This window comes from Castor canadensis, chromosome 8 (genome assembly GCF_047511655.1).
Source record: "Castor canadensis chromosome 8, mCasCan1.hap1v2, whole genome shotgun sequence".
Classification (NCBI taxonomy): Eukaryota; Metazoa; Chordata; class Mammalia; order Rodentia; family Castoridae; genus Castor; species Castor canadensis.
The window spans coordinates 51,165,619-51,191,059 of record NC_133393.1 but is presented as its reverse complement, the minus strand read 5'-3'; the positions used below and the strand labels follow the sequence as shown (position 1 = coordinate 51,191,059).

Genomic DNA, 25,441 nt, shown 5'->3' with positions numbered 1-25,441 from the left:
TGTAGTTACTGGTATGTTAGGAAGTCTTCAATTTCATTTTTTCTGTTTGTTCTTTTCTGCTTTTAATGTCTCTACTTTCTTTTTGTGTTAACTTTCCATTGCTATAGAAATATCTGGGATAATCAACTTATAGGTTATTTTGGCAACATTTTTAGAGGTTTTAGTCCACGGATGATTGGTCTCATTGCTTTAGGACCTGTGGCAAGACAACACATCATGATGGAGCACAAGGTATAGTAAATTAGTTTACTTTATGGCTAGGATGCATAAGAGAAAGGAAGAGGAGGGGCCATGGTCCCTAAGTCCCAGTATGCCCTTCATGGTCACACCCTCAGTGACCTAACCTCCTCTACCTTCTAAAGGTTTCACTCCTTTCAAATAGTGCCACAAGCTAAGGGCCAAGTCTTTAATACATGAGCCTTTGGGGGAGCAGTCAAGATCCAAACATCGCATTTTCACTGCCTTCCTATGGGTTATAGAACATTTCTGTGATGTATCTATAGTGTTTTTGAGTTTTTCTCTTTGTATGTTTTTAAAGTAGATTCTCGAGATACTCGCTATCTAGTAGTTCATCAAGTCTACTGATGGTTCATTTTACCAGTTTGAGTGATGTGTAGAAACCCTGCTTTACCCTCTCCTGAATATAATCTCAAGTATTTCCTCTTCATAATTTAGAATGCATCAGACAATGTTAGTCTTGTTTCAATTATCATAGTTTAGGAAACTCAAGAGAAGAAGGAACTCCTACTGCATGTACCCTTAGTTTTGATTACTGCATGGTATGTTTCTGACACCACACTGTTTTCCACTGTCCCCAACTTGATGTCCCTAAAATTCAATCCAATTTTGACACTGACTACACAGGTTATCTTCAGACTCCAGTGGTTAAGGGCTTAGTCCTGTGTGACTATACCCACTTCAAATACCAACTGCAAATAGGGTACCTAGGACACCACATCTGCCCAGATGACTACAAATTCAGGTGTTTCATGCACCTCACCTGAGGTTTGGCAATTAATTAGATAGACTCAAAGAATTCAGAAAAATATTTTACTTGTGTTTACCCATTTATTATACTTTATTAAACTCAGAAACAACCAATGGAGGAGATGCCTAAAGCAAAGTATGGGGGAGGGGTGCTGACCTTCCTGACCCTCTTGAGGCACACCTCCCTCCAGTGCTTCTGGGTTTTCACCAACCTAGAAACTCTCCTAACCATACCATTCATGGGTTCTTATGGAAGTTTTATTATATCCGCACAATGGATTAAATCATTTGTCATTAGTGATTGAATGTAATCTCAGTCCCTCTCTCCTTCCTGGAGGTAAAAGGTGTTGTCAAAGGTTCTGCCTTTCTAATCATGGCTCGGTTTTTCTGGTGACCAGCCCCTATTCTGAAGCTGTCAATTCTCCCAACCCTGGTCCAAAAGACACCTTATTCATTTAGGAGATTTCAGAGATTTTTGGAGCTGCCTGTCATGAACCAAATTAGGAACAAAGACCAAATATTTCTTTTGCATTGTACTATATGTGTTATTCCTTCCTGATTTTCCAAGGTGTTGTCTTTTATTAATTGCTTTCCATTTAGAGAACTTCCCTTAGCCATTCTCCTTGGGTAACAAATTCTTACTTTTGCTCTGAAGGACATTTTTGTCATTTCTGAAGGACATTTTTGCTGGGTGTAGGATTCTGTGTTGACAGTTCTTTTCTTTCAGCACTTGAAAAATATGGGGACACTTCTAGTTGCTATGGCTTCAAAAATCATCTGTCATTCTACTTGTGTGCATACATCTTTCCCTGTGAATATTATTTTTTCTCATAATTATTTTTCCTCTAGCTGCTTTCAATGTTTTGTCTTTGTATATTGCAGAGATTTATTTATTATTATTATTTATTTATTATTTATTATTTATCTCAATGTGGATTTCTTTGGGTTTATTTGTTTTAGGTTTTGTTCAGCTTCTTGCCATATTTAGAAATCTTTCAGCCATTATTTCTTTGAGTACTATTTCAGCTATATTTTCTCTCTCCTGTTCTTCTGGAACTCTGATGACATAAATACCAGAGCTTTTGTTATACTCCCACACATGCCTGAGGTAATTTTCTCTCTCTTGTTCAGATCAGCAGTTCTGTCATTCTGTATTCCAGTTCCCTGATTCTTCTCTTCTCCCTCTGTTTTGCTTTTAAGTCCATGAGCTAAGCTATTTATTCTTCCTATTGTGTTTTTCAGCTTTAAATTTTATATCCTTGTGGGTTTTGTTGGTTGGTTGGTGCTGGCCGTAACCTCAGGGCCTTAAACATGGCAGGCATGCCCTCTACCACTGTATTTACCCCATCCTCTCTTTCTTTACTGACACTTTCTGTTCCTCCATTTATTTTAAGCAGGTTTATCATTCCTCCTTGAGCCATTTCAATCGTGGTTATTTCACCATAATTGGTAGGTAATCCCAGTAGTATCTCTGTCATCTCAGTGTTGGCATCTGTTGTCTTCATCCAGTTTAGAATTTTCCTTAGTATCATATTTTTTCCATTGAGGCTTAAACCTTTCCTACTACATCATGAAAGTCTAGATTTTCTTTTGCTGGACTTTTTTGACAGTGCTCTGGCACAGGATTGGCAGTTGCCATCTAGTTAATGCCAGGTCGAGATGGAAATCCATGTGCCCTGCTTAGCCCCATTGATACTGAGTCTGGGACTCCTCTTCACTGCTGATCAGAGATGGGAGTTCTACTGAGTCCACATGGTCTCCACGGCCACTGAGGTGGAGGTGCCTCATGCCCACTGCACAGCAGTGAATATCCCAGATCTCCATGAGGCTACCTCCAAATTTCCCCATTGGGAAGGGGAAGTATCTTATTACTGCCCTGTGGGGTGTAGGGCAGCCTACTGAGCTCAGATAGTGGAGGAGCTCATACCCAGCTGGCAGGCAGGAAGATCCTAGCTTCCTATTTGTCAGTCTCTGACATCACTCTGCTGGGGGTGTTTCGGCATCTCTTATGAGGTTAGAAGTTCAGGTTGTCTACTGGCCCATGCTGGTGAGGATGTGAGTGGAGTCACTGTCTTTTCCTGTGTTTTTGACTAGAAGAGTAGTCATGGGCCAAAGGAGTTTTGTTTTATTTAGTTTTCAGTATTGGGGTTTGAACGCAGAGCCTCCCTCTTACTAACCAAGTACTCCACCATTTGAGCCACACCCCTAGCCGTTTTTGCTTTAGTATTTTTTTTTCCAGATAGGGTCTCATGCTTTTGCCTGTGGCCAGCCTTACAGTGTGATCCTCTTACATCTACCTGCTGACTAATTGGGATTATAGGCATGAGATACTATGCCCTGCTTGTTTTTTCAGCTAGGGTCTCCCTAACTTTTAAGGCCCAGGTTGTAAACCACTATCCTCCTGACTTTACCTTCAAGTGGTCACTGTACCCTGCCCACCAAAGAGTTTCTATGTTGATTGGTTGCCCTTTGGTTGATCTTTTGGCTACAAATAACAGGCTTTTGTTGTTTTTTGTTGATGTTTCTAACTCGCTAGCTTTTCAACTCCAACTCTGGAATATATGAGGTAAATAGAAAGACATGACCCTGCGTTTGCTCAGACCCTGAAGTTCCAGCTGGTCTGCCTTCCTTTTTCCTCCTTCCCAGGGATCGATGTGTTTGACTGTTGTCCTTAGCAGGAGAAATAAGCAAAGCACGTTTATTCCATCTTCCTGGAACTGGAAGTTTCCTTTTCCTTTCAAGGCTGCCTGCTATAACCTTTACACTTATCCTTAACCTGAGTATCCACTCTCATAAATTTGATGCCCGAGGGACAGAAATTTGGAGTCCACTCATCCATGTTCTCTTGAATATGACTAGGCCTTGGTGCGGGCAGCCAGAGCAAGTGTACACTGTTAGATTGGGCCCTCGGTATCCAGTGTTACTCTAACCTTGTTCTGTCTACCCAGTGCTTAGTCCCATTACACTAAGTCAGGGTCAGTAATTGGGAGTTGAAAATGTTATGTTACTGCTCCGCCCATAGATTCAGATAAGTAATTCTAAGATCACAAGTTGACAGTATCTTAATTTTATTTTAGAAAATAAGAAATTTAATGGACTATTTCTTTATACAGATATTGAAGAAAAATTTAGGCCTTTCTACGTAAGTGAACTTGAAGAAAATGTAGACGAGGATGTGGAGACTTTAAAGGTAGGTAGTACAGCAGCTGCTCAAAATATCAACATATCAAAACAAGTATCATGAATCACAAAAACCAAAGCAGTGTAATTTGCTCCTGAGATTTGAAGTAAACTAGCTTGGTGAACACAGAAAACAAAATGAGCAATTACACGCTTATATTATCATATTGGTAAACCGAACTGACTCCTTCATCAGAATGCATGAATGAGAAAAAATAAATGTACTAATGTATAAACAAAACACAGTATCATTGGAAAAGAGTGGAAAGTACTATCAGCAGATTGGTCATTTTGAGGAATTCTTAAACAGAAAGACATATGGTTCCTAAGTAGAGCATTTGGATAGTATGCATGAGGTGTTGGACTTCATCCCCAGCACTGCACACATGCACATGTACACATGCACAGACCAGAAAGACAGCAGAACTGTATCTTCTGAGAATACAGCAGAACAAAAGACTAGCCCAAAAATGCTGAGGAAGAAGTACTGTGAGCACACAGGCACTGTTGGGGACAGTCATTTGGGAGCCTCATTTATGCTGTCTAGAAATGATGGCTCCTCCTGTACTTCCTTTCTGCTGACTGACTGATGCAGGTGCATCTAAAGCTGAAGCAGGAAGTTTGGTATCTGGGGTCAGTGAAGTATGTCAAAACCCCATCACCAGCTGACCAACAGAGAGAAACAGTGACCGTATGTGTGCACGCGCACGCACACCACTCACAAACCTTCATACTCAGAAATCAACACAACCTACCCCATAACTTTCTCAGCATCACATGCCCCAAATCATGGAGACTTCAATAAATAAAACAAACAAGCAAAGAGAGATTTGAAAATTTAAAAAAAAAAATCAGGCAGGCAAGAATTGCCAGACTTTGAGGGACTTTTACACTGGAAGAGACAAGAAGCAATCAAAGAAAAAAGGTAAGACTCTAAAGCAAAAAAGCATCATCTCAAACTGAGGAATATTTCATAATGATAAAAAGGTTCATTTTGCCAGACAGACATAACAGCTTTAAATATGGACATACCCCTATTAACATGATCTTAAAACATACAAAGCCAAAAGTTAACAGAGCTCAAAAGCTGGAGGTGTTAGTATACATTTCTCTCTAATTCATAGAGAACGGATCAAAAACATTCGCAAGGCTAGAGAGGAATCAGAGAGCGTATTTAACACGCTGACCAATGGAAACAGTACACTGTGGCAAGTGACTGCCCAACACCTGCCTTTAAACACATTTTAAAAACAGGCATTGCCTTCACAATTGACCATGCATAAAACAATTTAAAAGAATTATAACAATTGTCTTTGTTTTAATTATAGTGGAAATTAAGCTTTAAAAAGATAATCAGAAAATTAGAAGTTAAAAATACACTTTTAAAATACTCCTTGAGTCAAAAAAGAAATCACCATGGAATTTTAAAAGTATTTTTAATTAAAAGCTAACAAAACAATACATATTAAAAACCATAAAATGCACTTTGTTAACTTAACTTGGTACAGTCTCAAATATATGTGTTAGAAAAGACGGCTGAAAATTAGCCTAAAATTAATTAGCCAAACATTTATCTGAAGAAGGTAGCAAGATAAGTGGAACAAAAAAGAGAAAGAAGTAAATAAATAAAAAGAAACCATAGAAAATAGCTCATAGAGGATCCAAAAAAGCAAGTGTTGGTTCTTTTAAAAGACCAGTAAAATTGACTAATTAGGCCTGATAAGAAAAACAGAGACAAGAGTGAAATAATGAATAAGGTGGTATCCCTACCACTCTTACAGACATCAGACAATATTATGAACAGTTTTTTGCTAATTGTCTTAAAATTTAGGTAAAATGGACAATTTCTAGGGGGAAATGTATAAAAAACTGACTTAGAGATAGAAGACCAGAATATTCCTATAACCATTAACAGAGTTCAAATCATTAATCAAAACTCTTCCCACAGTGAAAAACCTCATAACCAAATAGCTTCATCAGTGATTTCTACCAAATATTGAATGAAGAAATTATCTCACTGGGTCCAGTGGCTCACACCTATAACTCCAGCTACTTGGAAGGTGGAGATTGAGAAGATACAGTTTGAGGCAAAAAGTTAGTGAGACTGTATCTCAGTTACTAACCCAGGCATGGTGGCATGCACCTACACAAGAGGCCTTAGGTAGGAGGATAGTGGTACAAGGCCAGCCCTGGGCAAAAACCCAAGACACTACAAAAAAAAGCAAAAACAGGCTGGGGCACATGGCTCAAATGGTAAACTGCCTTCCTAGCAAGTTCAGGGCCCTGAGTTCAAACCCCAGTACTAAAAAAAGAAAAAAGAAAGAGAAGAGAAATTATCTCACTCTTACTGAAAGAGGGAAACTCTCCCAAATGTATTTTATACTAGCATAACCTGAATTCCCAAACCCAAAAAAGTGTAAGAAAATAAAATTACAGCAGCCTCATGAAACAGCATAGATAAATCCAAAATAAAATATAAACAATCTGAATCTATCAATGGACAAAACCAAGTTGGGTTTATTCCAAGAATGCAAAATTAGTTTAACTTTTGGAAAACCTATCATTATAATTCATCACATTATCTTATTAAAGGATAAGAAAATGGAGTTTTTCAATAGATGCAGACAAATCAGTTGATAAAATATAGTATTTATTCATGGTGAAAATACTAGCAACCTGGAAAAGAAATTCCTTGTCTGATAAGGTACTGAAACAACCAGAGCAGATGTACTTCTAGACAAAATGCTAACAGCTTTTCTTTGAGAATAACATACAGGACCAGGAAGCTTACACCACCATGTCTGGTCAGAATGGTTCTGGAGGCCCTAGCTTTTATAGCGAGCAAGAGAAAGAAAGAAGAAACGAAGTTGACATTATTCACAGGTACAAGATAAGTAGACAGGAAATTCAAAAGAATCTTCTTGAATCAGTAATAGAGTATGATTTAGTTACAAATCAGTATATAAAAAATAAATTATATATGTCTGTCCTATCAAAAATAATTAGAAAGGGAGCTTAAAAAGATTCCATTTACAGTAGCATAAAAATTCAATTAGTAGTAATAAATCTTACAAAAGATAGTAGCAACTCAATATATAGACTTTCATTGAGAGGCACAAAGTAAGTCCTAAAGAAGAAATACTCCATTTCTTTGTGATTTGGAAGTAAAAATATTGCAAAGATGTCAATTCTTCTCGAATTGTTATATGGAATCACTGCAGCCCCAACCAGAATTCTACTTTGTTAGGTTGGAGGGGGGCGGTATGGGAAGTTAGAATGACCCTTCTGTATGGAATAGTACAGGCGAAGGCAGGAACAACCAAGATACTCTTGAAGAAGTCGGAACTCGTGGTAGGGAAAGGCTTGCCTTACTGGTTTCTTTATTTTTCGGCAGTACTGAGGATTGAATTTATGGCCTCACACTTGCTAAACAGGCGCTCTACCACTTGGGCTATGCCCAGTCCTTTGTTTTTTGTTTGTTTTGTTTTGGTGGTACTGCGTTTGAACTCACAACTTATACCTTGAGCCACTCCACCAGCCCTTTTTTTGTGATGGGTATTTTCAAGATGGGGCTCACACAAACTATTGGCCTGGGCTGGCTCAGAACCGTGAGCCTCTTGATCTCTATGTCCTGAGTAGTGAGGATTACAGGAGTATCCCTTTGGTTATTTTTGAGATAGAGTCTCATTTTATGCCTGGGCCTATCTTGACCACAATTCTCTTATTTGCACTTCCCTGCATAGCTGGGATGACAGTCTTGCATCACCAGGTTAAGATGGGGGTCTCAGAAATTTTTTGCCCTTACTGGCCTCAAACCATAATCCTCTCAATCTCTGCCTCCTGAGTAGTTAGAATTACAGACTTGAGCCACAGAGCCTGGCCCTTTATCAGATTCTTATCAACAATTACCATAAACTATATAATGAGGACAGAGGTATTGGTATACAGAGACCAGTGGAATGGAGTTGAGATTTTCCTTAGGATCCAAATGTATATAAAACCCCTAATTTTGTTAGAGATGTGTATGTAGTGAAGAAATGATGGTCTTTACAATAAGTGATGCTGTGGTAAAAAGTGAAGATGGACCTCCTACCTTCCACCACACCAAAAAATCAGCTATAGGCTCATTACTGATATAAACATGAAAGATAAAATTATAATGCTATTGGAAATGTGGTAGGAGAATTTCTTCATGTCTTTAGAGTAAGGAACTGTCAACACGATACAAAAGCACTAACCTTAAGGCAAACAGTGGTAAATTTGGTTAGAGAATGCTTATTTATCAAAAGAAACTATTGCAAATGGAATTACCAGCCTCAGAATGGAGAAAAGAACTATAACACCTGTAACCAACAAAAAACTTGAATGTATACAACCAAAAACAAAGACAGCAGCCTCATTAAAACATGAACGAAATATTTGGACATTTCACCAAGGAGAATATTCAAATAGCCAGTAAATATGCCAAAAAGTATACAACCTTTCTAGCAATAGAGAAATATAAATTACAATCATAATGTGATAAAGACGTCTATAGGTTAGCAAACATGGAAAATTTTTCTTAAAGACATGAAAGAAATCTACATGAGTACTAAAACAATACTGAGTACTATTTATGGATGGAAAGAAAGATGTGCTACACTAAAGCCATCAGTTCTGCCCAACCTCTTTTGTAAGTGGAGTGCAATCCTAATTAAAATTCTAATCAGGTTCTTTATGGAATTCAACAAGGTCATCATTAAATTTGTGTGAAAAAATGTAGAAATATAGCCAAGGAATTCTCATGAAAGAGTCCAAAACAAAGTGGTATTTGAGCAAAGATGGTCAAATAGATCAACAGAAGAGAATTTGGGTCTCGCTCTCCATATCAAAAAAAGAAAAAAAGAAGGGAGGAAGAAGAAAAGGAGAGGAGGTAGGAATGGGGTAAGGAGGGAGGGAGGAATGAGAAAGAGAGGAGAAGAATCTTGCAGGTTGGTTTCTCTAGAAGCAGGAGATGAGTTGGAGGCTGAGGCGCAGGGAAGCAGTAGGAAGCAGGAATGAGCAGAAGTCAGAGGGAATAGTCAAGCCCAACAGAGCTTTGGCAACTGAGAGCAATGAGCAGAAGCTCCTGAGACTTGTCCCTGAAATGGCCAGGACTTCCATCCTGCCTCTCTCTGTCAGGGGTGTAGGCAGCTTGGGAGGGAGCACCTTAGGCATGGCATCTCCTAGCTGCTGAGTAGCTGAAAGAGCTGAGGCTGGGACTCCTTCCTGACTCTGCTTTTCTCTGGGCAGCAAATCCTCTCCTTGGAGAGGAGTCTAAAGACATAGCATGTTGTCTGCAAAGTCCCAAATCAGATTCAGGTATGTTTTAGACATAGAAGTCACAAGATACAAAGAAAAAGACTTGTATTTGACTTCTTGGAAATGAAAAGTCACTTGAAAAGGAGAAATTTTGCTTAATAAAAAAGGATTAACATCCAGAATATATAATGAGTACATACAAATTTAAAACAAAACATAAAAAGTCAAAAGGGGGGAAAGGCAAAGAATATAGGCAGGGAATTAATGGAAAGAAGAAATACAGTTTAAGCAGTCAGCAAACTTGGGAAAATATACTTGGCCTTAACTCACAGAAAAAAATCAAAATCTCATCTGTTAGACTGACATTTTTGAAAAAAGAGTGGTAATAGCAAGCATTGACACAAGGCAGAATCACACATCTCATGCCGTCCTGACAAGAGTATAAACACTGGTGGAAGGTGAGCTGCCCACCACCATGGAAAACACCTGACTTATGCTATAGTTCTACTCTTAGTTATCCATCCTCAGTCACATGCTCAAAGATGGAGCTTCAGAAGTTGTTTGCACTTGAGTTGGTAAGAGTGAAAAGCTGGAATGTCCACAGGTAGACCTTACCCTAAATTATGACTTAATTTAAACTACACAGTACTGTACAGCAAGTCTCAAAATGAGGTGGAAACTCATGTGTAATAATACACAGAAAGATCTTCAAGACTTGTTAGTGAAAAACTAAGACACAAAACAATATTATATTATGGTGTGATCTTTTTAATATAATATATAACTGTATATTTCCAGAATGTATGTGCCAAATGCCTAGAGAGAATAAAAAGGCTGCATGCCCCACTCTGAGTAGGGATTACCTATGGGAATGGGACAGGGAGGGTTGGAGGGAATGACACTGAGGTGTTGTTCTGTGTAACTCTGCATTTTTTGACCTTTTCAGAAAAACTTATTTAAATATATTGCATCATGAAAAAAATTATAAAAAGAAAATCATTTCTGCAGAAATTTAGAAACATGTAAAAACACAATATTCAAAATGCTAAAATGCATGAACATAATTCTTTCTGACATTCTTCCCCAAGTCATGCATATAGTTACTCAGCAAACATTTTTTGACCATCCGCCAATGTAGTAGGCACTCTGTTAAGAGCAAAATACAAATATGAGTAAGAAAAAATTTTGAAGTGAAAAGGCTAAAATGTTTTTTACCTTTGAGTAGGTTTTATATTTTAAAAATATGATTTCCTACATTTTTCATATTTCTCTGATGAGTATTTTCTCTAGTGTAAGTATTACTGCTTATATAAGGAAAGAAAAAAATTTGGTGGTACTGGGAACTTTGAACTAAGGGCCTCATGCTTACTAGGCAGGCACTCTACCACTTGAGCTACTCCATCAGTCCTTTTTGCTTCAGTTATTTTTGAGATAAAGGCCTCACTTTATGTCCAGGCTGGCCTGGACCATGGTCCTCCTATTTATGCTTCCTACATAGTTGGGATGACAGGTGTGTGCCATCATAGCTAGCTTTAATTGACTGAGATGAGGTCTTGTGAACTTTTTACCTTAACTAGTCTCGAACTACAATCCTTTCTGTCTCCGACTCTGAAGGAGCTAGGATTACAGGCTTGAGCCACCACACCTAGTCATTTTCTTTTACTATAATAAAATACATATAACATAAATTTTGCTGTTGTAGCCATTCTTAAGTGTACATCCAGTGGCATTGGGCACATTCACAATGTTGGGTAGCCATCTCCACCATCCATTTCCAACACTTCTGTCAACCTGAACACAAACTCTTCTCCTCAGCCCCTGATAATCTTTTTCTGCCTTGGAATTCACCTATTCTAGATAGCTCATAGAAATAAAATTACACAATGTTTTTTTCCATTTCAGTCTGGCATATTTCACTTAACAAAATGTTTTTAAGGTTCGTCCATTTGTGTGTTGGAACACAGTATCAGAATTCCTTTTATGGCTGAATAATATTCCATTATATGGATATATCACATTTTCTTTATCCATTATCTGTTGAAGTATGTCCAGATTGTTTTCACCTTTAGCTGTTGTGAATAATAGTTGTGTGGACATTGATATACAAGTGTCTGTCTGAGTCTCTGCTTTTAGGGGATATATATGTTGGAGTAGAATTATTAGACCATATGGTAATTCTGTGTTTAACTTTTAGGCACCATCAAGCCATTTTCCATACCAGCTGTACCATTTTACATTCTCCACCAGCAATTTACAAGACTTCCAGTTTTCTGAATCCTCACCAATATTGGTTATTTTTTGTTTTATTTTGGCCATTCCTATAATTATGAAGTTGTATCTTATTATTGTTTTGGTTTACATTTCCCTAATGAGTAGTAAAGTTGAGCATCTTTTCATGGGCTTGTTGGCTAATTGTGTATCTTTCTTGGAAAAACATCTATTCAAGTCCTTTGCCTATATATATGTATATACATATGTAGGCATACGATTTTTTGTAGTTTTGGGAGTTGGACCTTGCACATGCTAAGCAAGTGCCTACTCTGAGTTATACTCCAGCCCTTTCTTTTCCAATTTTTTAATTGTTTTTGAACCACAGACGTTCTGGGGCTGGCGGTATAGCTCAGTGGTAGAGCACTTGCCTAGAATATTTGTGGTCCTGAGTTCAATCCCCAGCACTACAAAAAGGGAAAAGGTGATTTCAAGCTATATAACCATTCTTTATATATCCTGGATATTCATCTTTTATCAAACATATATGATTTCTTTTTTCCATTCTATAGATCATCTTTTTACTCTCTTGGTGGTGTCATTTAATGTACAGGTTTTAATTTTGATATAAGCAAGTTTATCTTTTTTAACTTTGTTGCCTGTGCTTTGGGTATCATAGTGAAGAAATTGTTTCCAGAACCAATGTCATGAGGCTTTCCCCTTATGTTTTTTCCCTAAAAATTTTTTAGTTTTAGCACTTAAGTTTAAGTCTTTGAAACATTTTGAGTTAATTTTTATGTAAGGAATAAGGTAAGGATCCAGCTTCATTCTTTTATATGTGTACAGACAGTTTTCCTCATTGAATGCTCCTGGCACCTTTGTCAAGAATCTGTTGACCATATATGGCAGGGCTTGTTTCTAGGCTCTCTGTTCTGTTATATTGGTCTGTCAGTGACAGTATCACACTGTTTTGAGTACTGTAGCTTTGTGTAGTGAGTTTTGAAACCAGGAAATGTGAGTTCTCCAGCTTTGTTCATTTGAAGAATCATTTGGGATATTTGGAAGAATGTTTATTTTTTAAAAAAATATTTACTGGTAAAATTTGTGTGAAATTTCTACTTTCTGAAAAGATCCATTCTTTAAATTTTCTGGGACTAAATGTTTTCTGCTATCTTCTAAAGTGTATGTTTATGTTCTTCATTACAGAAAGAGTACCCAGATGAAAATGCAGTTGTGAAGAGAATGCAGTCTCTGCAACTTGATTGTGTGGCATCACCACCAAGCAGGTCAAATTCAGGTAACTTACCCTGTGCTCAAAATCTGTTTATTGTATTGTTTTCTCATTCATTCATTCTACTCTCTTACTACTACTACTACTACTCAGAACCATATCAGAAATAGAAGATGAGGACCTGCCTTGAATGTATGATATATCCTGGATTCCAGTTTTGTTGTCTTTGAAATATTAAGTAACTTTCGGTCACCAAAGTCATAGAGTGTCCTGAGCACAAGAGGCCTGATGTGTGGTAGGAAGAAAGTGGTGTCAGGAGAAAGGGCTGCCACTGACTTGATCCAGACCATGAGTAGAGAGATTGGTCTCAGAGTCCAACAGGGATACCTTTTCATTATGACAAAAGGTAGGGCAGGGTGTAGGATATTGAAGCCACTTCTGTCGGATCTGGAACAAATTGCTTAACCTCACCTAACCCTCACTCACCAAATCCTGATAATAGCTTTACAGAATGAAAGAACCCATGGAATGTGCTGAGGGCCCAGCTGCTGCTGTTCTTGTGTCTACCCTGAGTCATTCTACAGCAACAACCCAAGTTCTCTGCTCCAGCCTATGTCCCTTTCTTTCTGAGTCATCCCTGTTACACTCTTCTGTTGTCCGTAATAATTTCTCCCATGTTCCTGTGGTGCCAGCCAGGGTCTCTTACTGATCACCTATAAAGCTTACGGGAAGAAAACTAAATGCTTTCTACGTTTCTCTTTTCAGCATATTACTTTGAGTGGCAGATACATTATGGTGCTCAAGTTTTATATTACTTTTAAAATTTTTCATGAAACCCACATTGATCGTTTCTTCTCCTTTATAGAGCAGCCTGGTTCGCTGCACAGTTCCCAGGGACTTGAGATTGGGCCTGTGGAAGAGTCCTGGTTTTCCCCCTCTCTAGAGCACCCACAACAAGAGAATGAGCCCAACTTGCAACGTAAACTCGAGGAGGAAGCCAGCTATCATGCCTTTGGCAACCACACAGACAAGCAGACAAAACTGAAGCCTAGACAGAATGTGGCTTACAACATAGAGGAGGAGAGGAGAAGAAGGGTCTCCCATGACCCCTTTGCACAGCAGAGACCTTGTGAGAATGTTCTGAGCACAGAGACAAAAGGTTTTGCTTTTCCCAGTGCAGCCAGTTATGGTAATGTAGTACACCAAGTGACAGGGCTCACTAGTCAACCATACAGGAACGAGTTATATAATTTACATACGTTTGGAGCAAGACCATTGGATCCAGGAACAGCCGCTGCAGGAGCTTGGTATGGACCAAATCCAAGCCAAATGCCTAGTCTGTATAAAACTCCAGTGCCTGAGACCAATCTCTGGGGAAGCACACCTACCATCCCATTCAGCTCCTTGCCACTAACAGGTAAGCATATCTTCATTTTTCTGAAAATAAAGCAGACATTAGCTGTATTGTAGACTGTACATTATCAATGGGGTCAAAGGATAAGTTGTTCAGAGGATCAACTGCCAGATGCAACTTGCCACATTATTTTTTTTTATGGACCAAATTGCTTTTTTTTTCTTTTATTCATATGCGCATACAATGTTTGGGTCATTTCTCCCTCCTTTCTCCTGCCCCCTCCCCCCTCACTACCAGGCAGAATCTGTTTTGCCCTTATCTCTAATTTTGTTGAAGAGAGAGTATAAGCAATAATAGGAAGGACCAAGGGTTTTAACTTACCACCTTAGAATGGTGTCCTCAGACCACTTGGTCTGGAACTATTTCAGTTTTGGCCTAAGACTCACCACAACTGACCATCTGTGTTGGTGTTCAGGTCCTTGTAATAGGTAGTTATCTTCCATTCTACCCTAAATGGCATAGTGGTCCTGTTACACTCAAGTCAGTCTCTCTCTCTCTCTCTTTTTCTCTCTCTATCTTGCTGTTTTCTGAAGGTAAGAAAAAAAGTCTTGGGTATTTTTTTATTTCTTATCAGGATAAAGACTACCATTAGTAATGAGAAATTTTATTTCAATTTCCATATCTCTCTTAGTTGAAGTCAAAGCTAATTGACAGTCGCTATGGATGTTTTAGAGCAGGAATGAATTAATTTAATATCCAGGATCATTACCAAATAAAACTTGCCAACATTACCTGGATACCTGGATGGCATCCATTAACCATAACTTCCTGTGTCCTAGGAATCCTAAAATCAGTATAGGTAGAGCAAGCATTGAAAATCATAGAGCTTTCTAGGTTGAGGATATAGCTCAGTGAGAGAGTACTTGCCTGGCATGTGCAAGGCCCTGGGTTCAATCCGCAGAACTGCAAAAAACAAGAAAATACTAGAGATCATTATCACAGTTTCTTTCAAAAGTGCAAATTTTCCCAAAAAAACTCCTATGGAAACATTCTGGATTTTTTTTCATCTGTTTTGTTGTAGGATTTATTAAATGCAAAATACTGGATAATCAACTGAATGAGCTGTCCTTTAGTTTCCTTTATGTATACAACGAAAATGTTTCATGAGTGCCACCATGTAGTTTTATTTATTCATGATTAATTCAATAAAAATTTCTACAGCACTCCCCTCTTCATGCCAGGGAGTTTTCTAGGGACTAGAGATATATACAGTGAGCAAATAGGCTCACTCAAGGAACTTAAATCCTAGTGAGTGGAAAGCAGATTATAACCAGTTTTTTAATGTCAGGTTTTAGTCCTGTCTATATAGGAGTAACCCAAGCTACTTTCTTACCGGAAACCTTTTTTCAGTTCTTCCTCTCCCTCTGGTACCTGGTTCTGTCAAAAAAGCATGTATAGGGCTCCATCTACTTATTGATTCTGAAATACTCTCAGTGAGAAAAGGAGCACAGTGGCGTGGCATTATCTTGTTTTTGCCCTAAGGATAATCCTGCGAAGTACAGAATTGGTAAATGAACAAGTTGAGTTTCTCACTGTAAATTTAACTGATTCTTCTTTGTACTTGTTTTTGTTGTTATGAAGTAGACCTAACTGCACAAAATGTGAATTTTCTAATTTGCCCTGTCAGATAAGGAGGTTTTATCTGTACCAGTAAGTACAAAGGAAAATAAATATTTTCTTTATTTTGATTAAGGGCCTTTCCTTTTATTCAGTGTACTACTTTAAGTGAGTTTAGAAAAAGGCAGCTCACAGGACTTCAGATTTAGACCTGTGTTCTAGTCCTTTTGGTGACAGTCATTGTCTACATGCATTTGTGCATGCCATTTTATCTCTCTAGGGTTCATTATCCTCAATCATAAATGAAAATGTTACATCAGAAGGTTGAAAAATTTTTCCAATATTGCGTTGGCTCCATTTCACAACTTTTATGGGCTTTCCAGTGGTCAGATTTGGGCAGGAAAGCAGCAAAAAAAAAAAAAAAAAAACCCATTACTTCAAAAATGCAGGCTTAAAGTTAGTTAGAAGAGATAAAGTAGGTCACTACATATTAATAAAAGGAAGTCCATCAAGAAGATATGATGATTTGTGCACCAAGCATTGGTATACTCAGTTGCATAAAATAAACACTGTTAGATAAAAAAGGGACAGATAGGTACAGATATAAAAATAGTGGGTGACTTCATTATTCCACTCTCATCTATAGATAATAAGATCATCCACACAAAACTCAACAAGGAAATTTCAGTTAAACTTCACCATAGATCAAATGGACTTAGCAGACACTGATAGAATAGTCTAAACAATAGCCACAGAATACACATTCTTGTTAGCTCATGGAACTTTCTCCAAAATAGATCACATTTTAGGCCATAAAACAAGTCTTAACAAATACAAAAAAAATGAAATAATTTCTTCTATATTATCAGATCATAATAGAATAAAACTAGAAAGCAATACCAAGAGAGACAATAGAAACTACACAAATACATGGAGGTCATCCAATATGCTTTTGAATGAACAGTGGGTCATTGAAGATACCAGGAGGAAATTTAAAAATTCTTAGAATCAAGTGAAAACAAAAATACAACTTACCAGAACCTTGGACATATAGCAGAGTTACTTCTAAGAAGGAAGTTTGTACTGTGAGTGCCTATATTGAAAAATCAGATTTCAAATATCCAAGGATGCACCTAAAGCTCTTAGAAAAATAAGAACAAGCCAAACCCCAAATTAGTAGATGGAAAGGAAGAATAAAGATCAGGGTTGAAATTAATGAAATAGAGACTAAAAGACTAATACAAAGTATCAAGGAAACAGAGTTGGTTCTTTGAAAAGATAAACAAGACTGACAAACCCTTAGTTAAAAACTAACCAAAAGAAAGAGGGAAAAAAGCCCAAATTATTAAAATCAGAGATTAGAAAGGGGATATTATAAAGACATCACTAAAATCCAGTGAATTATTAGGGAATATTTTGAGAATTTATATTGCCATACTTTAGAAAATCTGGATGAAATAGATAAATTTCTAGACACATATTACCTAACAAAATTGAACCAAGAAGATATAAACAACCTAAACAGACTTATAATGAGCAATGAGATTGAAGCAGTAATAAAGTCTCCCAACAAAGAAAAGCCCAGGACACTATGGATTTACTACTAGAATTGTACCACATCTTTAAAGAAGGACTAGCACCAACGCTCCTCAAACTTTACCTAAAATAGACAGGGAGGAATGATACCATTCTATAAAGCCAATATTACCCTGAGACACATATTTGTTCATCTGAACACAGATGAAAAAATCCTCAATATAATACTTACAAATTGAATTCAACAACATAGTAAAAAGATCATACACCATGATCAAATTGGTTTAATTCCAGGGATGCAAGTATGGTTCAACATACACAAATCAATGAACATAGTACAGCATATAATAGAATCAAGGACAAAAATCACATGATCATCTCAATAAATGCAGAAAAATCCTTTACAGTATTCAGTAATTCCTTAATGATAAAAACCCTGAAGAAACTAGGAGTGGAAGTAACATAACTCAACATCATAAATGCTACATGTGATAAACCTATAGCCAGTATCATACTAAGTTGAGAGGAACTGAAAGCATTTCCTTTAAAATCAGGAATGAGACAAGAATGTCCACTCTCTCTATTTTTATTCAGTATAGTCCTTAAATTTGTAGCCAGAGAAATAAGGCAAGAGAAAGAAAGAAAAGGGATATAAATAAGAAAGTCAAATTATTCCTTTTTGCAGATAATATGATTCTATACTTAAAAGACACTGAAGACTCCATCAGAAAACTCTTAGATCTGACAAATACTTTCAGCAGAGTAGCAGAATATAAAATCAACATACAAAACACAGTAGCTTTTCTGAGCATGCTGAGAAAGTAATCAGAAAATGCCCCATTCACCATAGCTCAAAAAAAAACAAAAACCAAAACCCTCAGAATAAACTTAACCAAATAGGTGAAAGACCTCTGTAAAACACTAAATAAAGACATTGGAAGATGGCAAAACCCATGTTCATGATTCAACAGAATTAATATTGTGTAAATGGCCATATTACCAAAAGCAGTCTACAGATTCAGTGCAATCCCCATCAGAATTCCAATGGTGTACTTCATAGAAATAGAAGAAAATCCTAAAACTCATCTGGAAACACAAAAGAGTAACCAAAGTAATTCTGAGCAAAAAAAGAACAGTGCTGGAGGTATCACAGTTACGCTACAGAGCCATAAACAGCATGGTACAGCACAAAAGCAAACACATAGACCAATAGAACAAAGCAGAGGACTCAGAAGTCAACCCTCCAGCCATCTGATTCTCCACAAAGGTGGTAAAAACATGTTGGAGAAAAGACAGTCTTATCAATGAATGATGCTGGGAAAATATGTAGAAGACTGAAACAAGAACCCTGTCTCTCATTCTGTACAAAAATCAATTCAAAATGGATCAAAGACCTTCATGTAAGACCTGAAATTTTGAAACTACTAGAAGAAAACATGGGGGAAACACTTCAAGATATAGGCAGAGGCAGCAAGTCTTCTGAATAGGACTCCAGTAGTTCAGGAAATGAAAGAATTGACAAATGAGATTTCATCAGATTACAAAGCTTCTGCACAGCAAAGAAAATAATAACCAGTATGAACAGACAGTCTATAGAATGAGAGAAAATCTTTGCCAGCTATTCATCAGATAAAGGATTAATATCCAGAATATATAAAGAGCTCCAAAAATTAACAGAAAAGCAAACAATCCAGTCAATAAATGGGTAAATGAATTATACAGACAGTTCTCAAAAGAAGTGCAAATGGCTATTAAATACATGAAAAAATGATCAACATTCTCAGCTATAAAGGAAATGCAAATGAAAACGACATTGAGATTCCATCTCACCTCAATCAGAATGGCTGTCTTCAAGAGGATGGACTGGGGAACCCTTATACACTGTTGACGGGAATGTAGTTTAGTCCAGCCACTGTAGAGATAAGTGTGGAGGTTCATTAAAAACAAACTACAACTACCATATGATCCTACTATACTACTCATGGTATACACCCAAAGGAATCAAAGTCAGCATACAATAGAGATACCTACACATCCATGTTTATTGCAGCACTATTCACAATAGTCAAGTTATGGAATCAACCTCAAACCCATCAACAGATGAATGAATAAAGAAAATGTGGTACATAGACAAAGAGTATTATTCAGGCATAAAGAAAAACAAAACTATGCCATTTTCAGGAAAATAGATGGAACTGGAAGATCAACATGTTAAATGAATTAAGCCAAACTGAGAAAGACAAATATTGTATATGTTCTCTCATGTGGAATCAAGATTTTTTAAAAGACATGACAGTAGAAGGGAGATTATTTGTGGGGAGTGGAGACTAGTGGGAGGGAGAGGAGGACAAAGAGTATAATGGGGGGTGAATATTGTCCAAGTATATGTATGAAAATGTAATGAAACTCATTACTTTGTATAATTGATACAAACTAATAAGAAAAAAAAACGCGGGTTTCAGGGTGGACAGATATGATCAAGGTAAAATCCTGGCACCGAGTCAGTTGCTCTCTGACTTAACCTCTGTGCGAGTCAGTGGTTAACACAGGCTGTTAGCTAACTGTCAGCATAAGCTAGGGGCAGCAGACCATGAGGATTAATTGGGTAAGGCAGTATGGTGCTGTGCTTAAAACGTTACGGTAAGCACTCAGTAAATGGTAGCTGCCACTATTGTCACCATTATTATTAGTAAAGATCACTTACAGAAGACCAAGCCTTTAGAGTGTTATGGCATTTTAGAGACAACAGCCAGAGATTCCAGGTTCCAAGGATCTCAGTTTCAGCAGCTTCATTGACCACCCAAAATGAGCCATGGCTTCTGGATGTGAGCATCATACAGTTCTTAGAGGTTTCAGTAGGAGGGTCCCTAGTTTCCTTAGCTTCGCTGGGGAAAATGCAGTAGAGTGAGCATGATGTCTGCTCTACTTTGGGGCCCGAGGTGCTGACTGAGCAGCTTTATACTGAATTTCATCTCCTTGCCTGTGGGGACTGGATTATGAGAAGCCTGTGAGAACTTGACATAAGCACAGCTGTGTCAAATAATGAGCAAGCTGAGTTTGGCATGGCCCCAGTGGCAGAAGAGAGCAAAATGAAGCTCAGCTGCGTTTCTTAAGTTGTTTACATTCAGAGAAGCAGGTTTCTCTTGTAACAGTGTCACACCCCTCCCTGAGAACTGTTGCTCCACCTCCTTGTTTACCTGTGTAAACAAGGATTGATGGGTTTTTTGATTGGTGGGCTGCTTGTGAGAATGCTGCTGCTGCTGCTGCTGCTGCTGCTGCTGCTGCTGCCTGTTGTGTGTCTGCAAATCTGAGGGCCAAGACTTGAAGAGAGAACATGGGACAGTGTAAGTCTGAGGGCCAAGACTTTAAGAGAGATGAAAGAAAACATGGGACAGTGCGAGTCCAAGGAAAGAGACTTTAAAGAATAGAAAAGAAGCAAGGTTTTAAAGTATAGTAAAGAAGTAAGGCCTTAAAGAATAAAGAAGAAAAGAAGCAAAGTAAAAGAAGAGAATAATAGAGAAAAGAAGTAACAAGGCTGTTGTGCATCTCCATTCGAGTGCCCAGCACACCTGGCCCCAACTTTATGCATGTTTGTCTAATGTCCTTTGTCCTTTCTGCATCTCCAGTCTCCTCCAGTTAGGTCAGGAGGACAGGAGCTCGCAAGAAAGCTCACAAGACTTGCCTACTCAAAACTGTCTTCTCCTCCACCTATTCTCTCCTCTAAAGATCTGCTAACTGGGCTGGTGCAGTGGCTCAAGTGGTAGAGTGCCTGCCTAGCAAGCATGAAGCCCTGAGTTCAAACCCTGTACCAGCAAAAAAAAAAAAAAAAATCTGCTAACTGTTCTTTAATGACAGCAACACATTGACTTGTTCAACTCAGCATGAATGACACTGAGCAAGTGCCCTACACAGAGTCCTGGGCTAAGGGGTGTAAAGAATATGAAAACAAGTGAACTTGGTTTCTGCCCTCCCAGGACTCATACACTGGTAGAGGAGGCACAGGCTTAACTCTGATACACAGCAGCTAAGGGCTCAGGATTTGACCTGGGCCTATGTTGGGGAACTCACAAGTAGGAAGAACAAGCAGGCAGACCAGCATGCTAGGCAGAGGGAACAGATCTGAGCAAAGGCATGATCACTGTATGGTAGATTCATGGCAAATCTGGTGGGCTGAAGTCTCTAGACTGAAAAAGGGCAGGATGGTGGAAGGAAAGGCAGAAAAGGAGGCTAGGGTAGATCTGTGACTAGCCTTCAATACTGCATTAAGAGATTTGAGTTTGTTATGTGAAGGGGAAGGGCCCTTAGTGGATGTTTGGTAAGTGGGATCCTGCTGGGGAATGTGGGTAAGCCTGTTCTCTTCATTCACCTCTCCTGAATTGGTGTCATATTTTTTTGTTTGTTTAGACAGGGCCACACTATATAGTGTAAGCTAGTCTTTTTTTTTTCCAGTATAAACTTTCAGTTTTAATTACAAGTCATATTGAACCTTTATTCAGAACAATTTGACAAGGCCTTATAAGCTGAAGTCCATGAACTTTTCATTAAAAATATCCCGTGCTCTCATGCTGCACTTTTCAATTAAAAAAAATTAATCATGTTTTCTTTGTCTTGGTGGTTTATCTTATCACCAACTTTTCATGCCACAGAAAACTGGCCAGAAGTTGCTCCATCCTAGGAATTTTACAGCTAACTGGCCTCTTAGGACAATTCCCATCCAGAATTAAGTGGCTCAGTGACACCTATAACTTCATTACTCATCAACGTCCAGGAAGCTGTTAAGACTGTCAGGTTTTAATCAAGTTATTTCCCATTAAATATCTCAGATGTTTTGAGGTTTTCTCACGCATCGTGGCATCCTCGCGTAACTGCTCTGATTCATCACAGAAAGAGTGCCATTGTTCCTGCCAACACAGCTGAGCTCCGAGGTCCCGACGTAAAAGTTGTAAGCTAGTCTTGATCCTGTACCCTCAGCCTCCCGGTGGTGGCATGTACCACCATGCCACACTGTTTTTAATTCTGGTAGACTACCTGCAACATAAAATTTACCATGTTAACAGTTTTTTAGGGATGCAGTCCAGAGGCATTGAGAACATCCACATGGTTGTGCAATCTTTACCACTATCCATCTCCAGAATGTTTTTATCCTCCCATATGGAAACTGTCCTCATTAAATACTAACTCCCAATTATCCCCTCTCCCAGTCTCTGTCAACCATCATTCTACTTTCAGTATTTGTGAATTTGACTATTTAGGTCCCTCCCATGAGTAGAATAATGCAAGGTCCTTCTGTGACCAGTGTACTTAGTACTTAGCAAATGTCCTCAGGGTCATGCATATTACAGCAGGTATCAGAATTTTCCTTCTTTCCAAGGCTGAATAAGAGTCTGTTGTATGCTGGGCATGATGGTTCATGCCTATAATTCCAGCATTCAGGAGGCTGAGGCAGAAGGATCAAGAGTTTGAGGCCAGTAGCCCACAGAATGAGAGAAAAATCATTGCCAGCTTATGCATCTGACAGGATTAATAACCAGAATCTACAGGGCGCTCAAAAAACTAAACTTCCACCAGGCGCTGGTGGCTCATGCCGGTAATCCTAACTACTCAGGAGGCAGAGATTAGGAGGATTGTGATTTGAAGCCAGCCCAGGCAAATAGTTGGAGAGACCCTATCTTGAAAAAACCCATCACAAAAAAAGGACAGGTGTTGTGACTCAAGGTATAGACTCTGAGTTCAAGCCCCAGTACTACAAAAAAAAAAAAAAAAATCAACTCCCAAAGAATCAATGACCTGATGAAGAAATGGGCAAATGAACTGAACAGAACTTTTTCAAATGAAGAAGTCAAAATGGCCAAAAAACACATAAAGAAATGCTCAACATCCCTGGCCATAAAGGAAATAAAAATCCAACCACATTAAGATTCCACCTTACTCTTGTTAAGAACACAAACAGCAAATGCTAGCAAGGATGCGGGAAAAAGGAACCCTCATACACTGTTAGTGGGAATGTAAGCTAGTACAACCACTATGGAAAACAGTATGGAGGCTCCTCAAAAAACTAAAAATAGGACTGCCATATGATCCAGCAGTTCCACTCCTAGGGATATACCCGAAGGAATGTGAGTTGGGTTACAACAAAGGCACCTGTACATCCATGTTTATTGAAGCACTATTCGCAATAAGCCAAGCTATGGAAACAGCCAAGATGCCCCGTGACTAATGAATGGATTAAGAAAATATGGTACTTATGTATTATGGAGTGTTATTCAGCCATAAAAAATAATGAAATTTTGTCATTTGAAGGTAAATGGATGGAACTGGAGAACACCATGAAGTTAGCCATGTTCAGAAAGACAAAGGTCCCATGTTTTCTCTCATGTGGAAGACAGATCCAATACAAATACAAAACATTATCATATATACATATAAACATATAGAGAACATGTTTCCAAAAGTAGTACTGTTAGAGGAAGGAAGAAAAGAATGACAGCAAATAATGAAATATCACATCCGTGTAGAAACAAGACACAGCAGAGCACACAAAAACTGTTGAACAATACAGGGTAGGGAGAAAAGGGTAAGGAATAGTAATAGAGGGAATTAGATTAGTCAAAGTACAATATATTTAGGGTAAAATTCCAAGGTAAAAATCCCCCTCGAACAACAAATAGACACTTAAACAATGAAGGGCAGGAATGTAAAACAGGTCATGATAATGGGAGATAAAAGTGGGCGGGAGAGGGTAAATGAACAGGGTAAAGGAGGGTAAATATGGTTGATGTACTTTCTGTACATGAATATGGAACATTGAAACCTATTGAAGTTATCTTAAGAAAGGTGATGAGATAGGAGGGAGAACAATGGAGGAAATGAATCAACTTGGGGTATAATATATGTATATGTGGAAATGTTACAACAAAACCCACTCTGTAACTGTCATATACTAATAAAAATGTTTAAAAAATAAAAAACAAGAATATAGATGAAGTTAAGTACTTTCTCAAGATCAGAGATTTATTGACCCATGAGCCAGGATGTGAACCCAAATTTGCCTGGCTGCAAAGACTTTGCTTCTAACTACTGTTTTATTCTGCCTGCTACTCTATGTACTGTGCCCTGTTTGAAAAACTCTAAACCATTCTACAAATACACATTAATCTTAGCAATAATAGTAGTAGGAAAGGTTTTAAAAATCTTCAGGAAAAAAATGTAAATGAAAAATATGCAAGTGCCAATCTTTCTCACATTAGATATTAGCTGGAATTCAACTTTATCTAAAACCTGTGTGGGGGAGGGGGTGGGGGCAGGGGGGAGTAATGACCCAAGCCTTGTATGCACATATGAATAATAAAAGAAAAAAAAAGAAATGTAAAAAAAAAAAAAGGTTTTCCTTTTAAAAACATAATTGCATATTATGTCACAGTCGATGTGTAGAACACATTCATTGACAGGATGTAAACTATTAAAAGATTATTTTTAAAAAAATAAAACCTGTGTGGTTCAGTTTTATTTCTATTTAAAGATCTTATGTAATGGTATCAATAATTATTGATTATGATTATTGACATTACATTTATTTGTATGATGAAACTGATGGTGTGTGCATTTCAATAAAACCTAAGTTGATGTGCTAGAAAAAGGTTAGCCTCTTTTTAAAATATTGTTCCAAATAAAGTATACCAACATAAATTTTGAAAGCATTTCTTTAATTTTTAAATTTTAACACACCAATTCCAAAATGAGAGCAATCAAAACTACTGGTACAGTGTAAACACTTGAAAGATAATATTAACTTATGCTCCTGTCTCTGTACTTGTTGGCTGATGAAGTCTCTCAATTCAATCAATTAATTTTAACATTTAAACTGGATATACAGCTCTTGCATTATCAACTTTTTGCACTTGACAAAATTAAACTTTGTGTTTAATGTATAAGTTTAAAAAAATTCGAGGCCACTAGGCCACATAGCAAGACTATGTGGGGGGAGAGAGATTCTGTTGTATGCATGTATATACCACATTTTGTTTCTCCGTTCAGATGTTGATAGGCGG

At 37.9% G+C, this 25,441-nt stretch overlaps 1 protein-coding gene across 4 annotated transcripts in view; it reads left to right on the top strand.

The window, feature by feature from the left end:
- Positions 1–25,441, top strand: part of Ripk1 (receptor interacting serine/threonine kinase 1) — a 48,945-nt gene that overhangs the window by 19,916 nt on the left and 3,588 nt on the right. For all 4 annotated transcript variants that reach the window (XM_074082991.1, XM_020177989.2, XM_020177988.2 and 1 more), the window contains exons 7-9: positions 4,101–4,177; positions 12,862–12,952; positions 13,752–14,303. In XM_074082991.1, the coding sequence (XP_073939092.1) occupies positions 4,101–4,177; positions 12,862–12,952; positions 13,752–14,303 (720 nt within the window). The remainder of the gene's footprint in view (positions 1–4,100; positions 4,178–12,861; positions 12,953–13,751; positions 14,304–25,441) is intronic.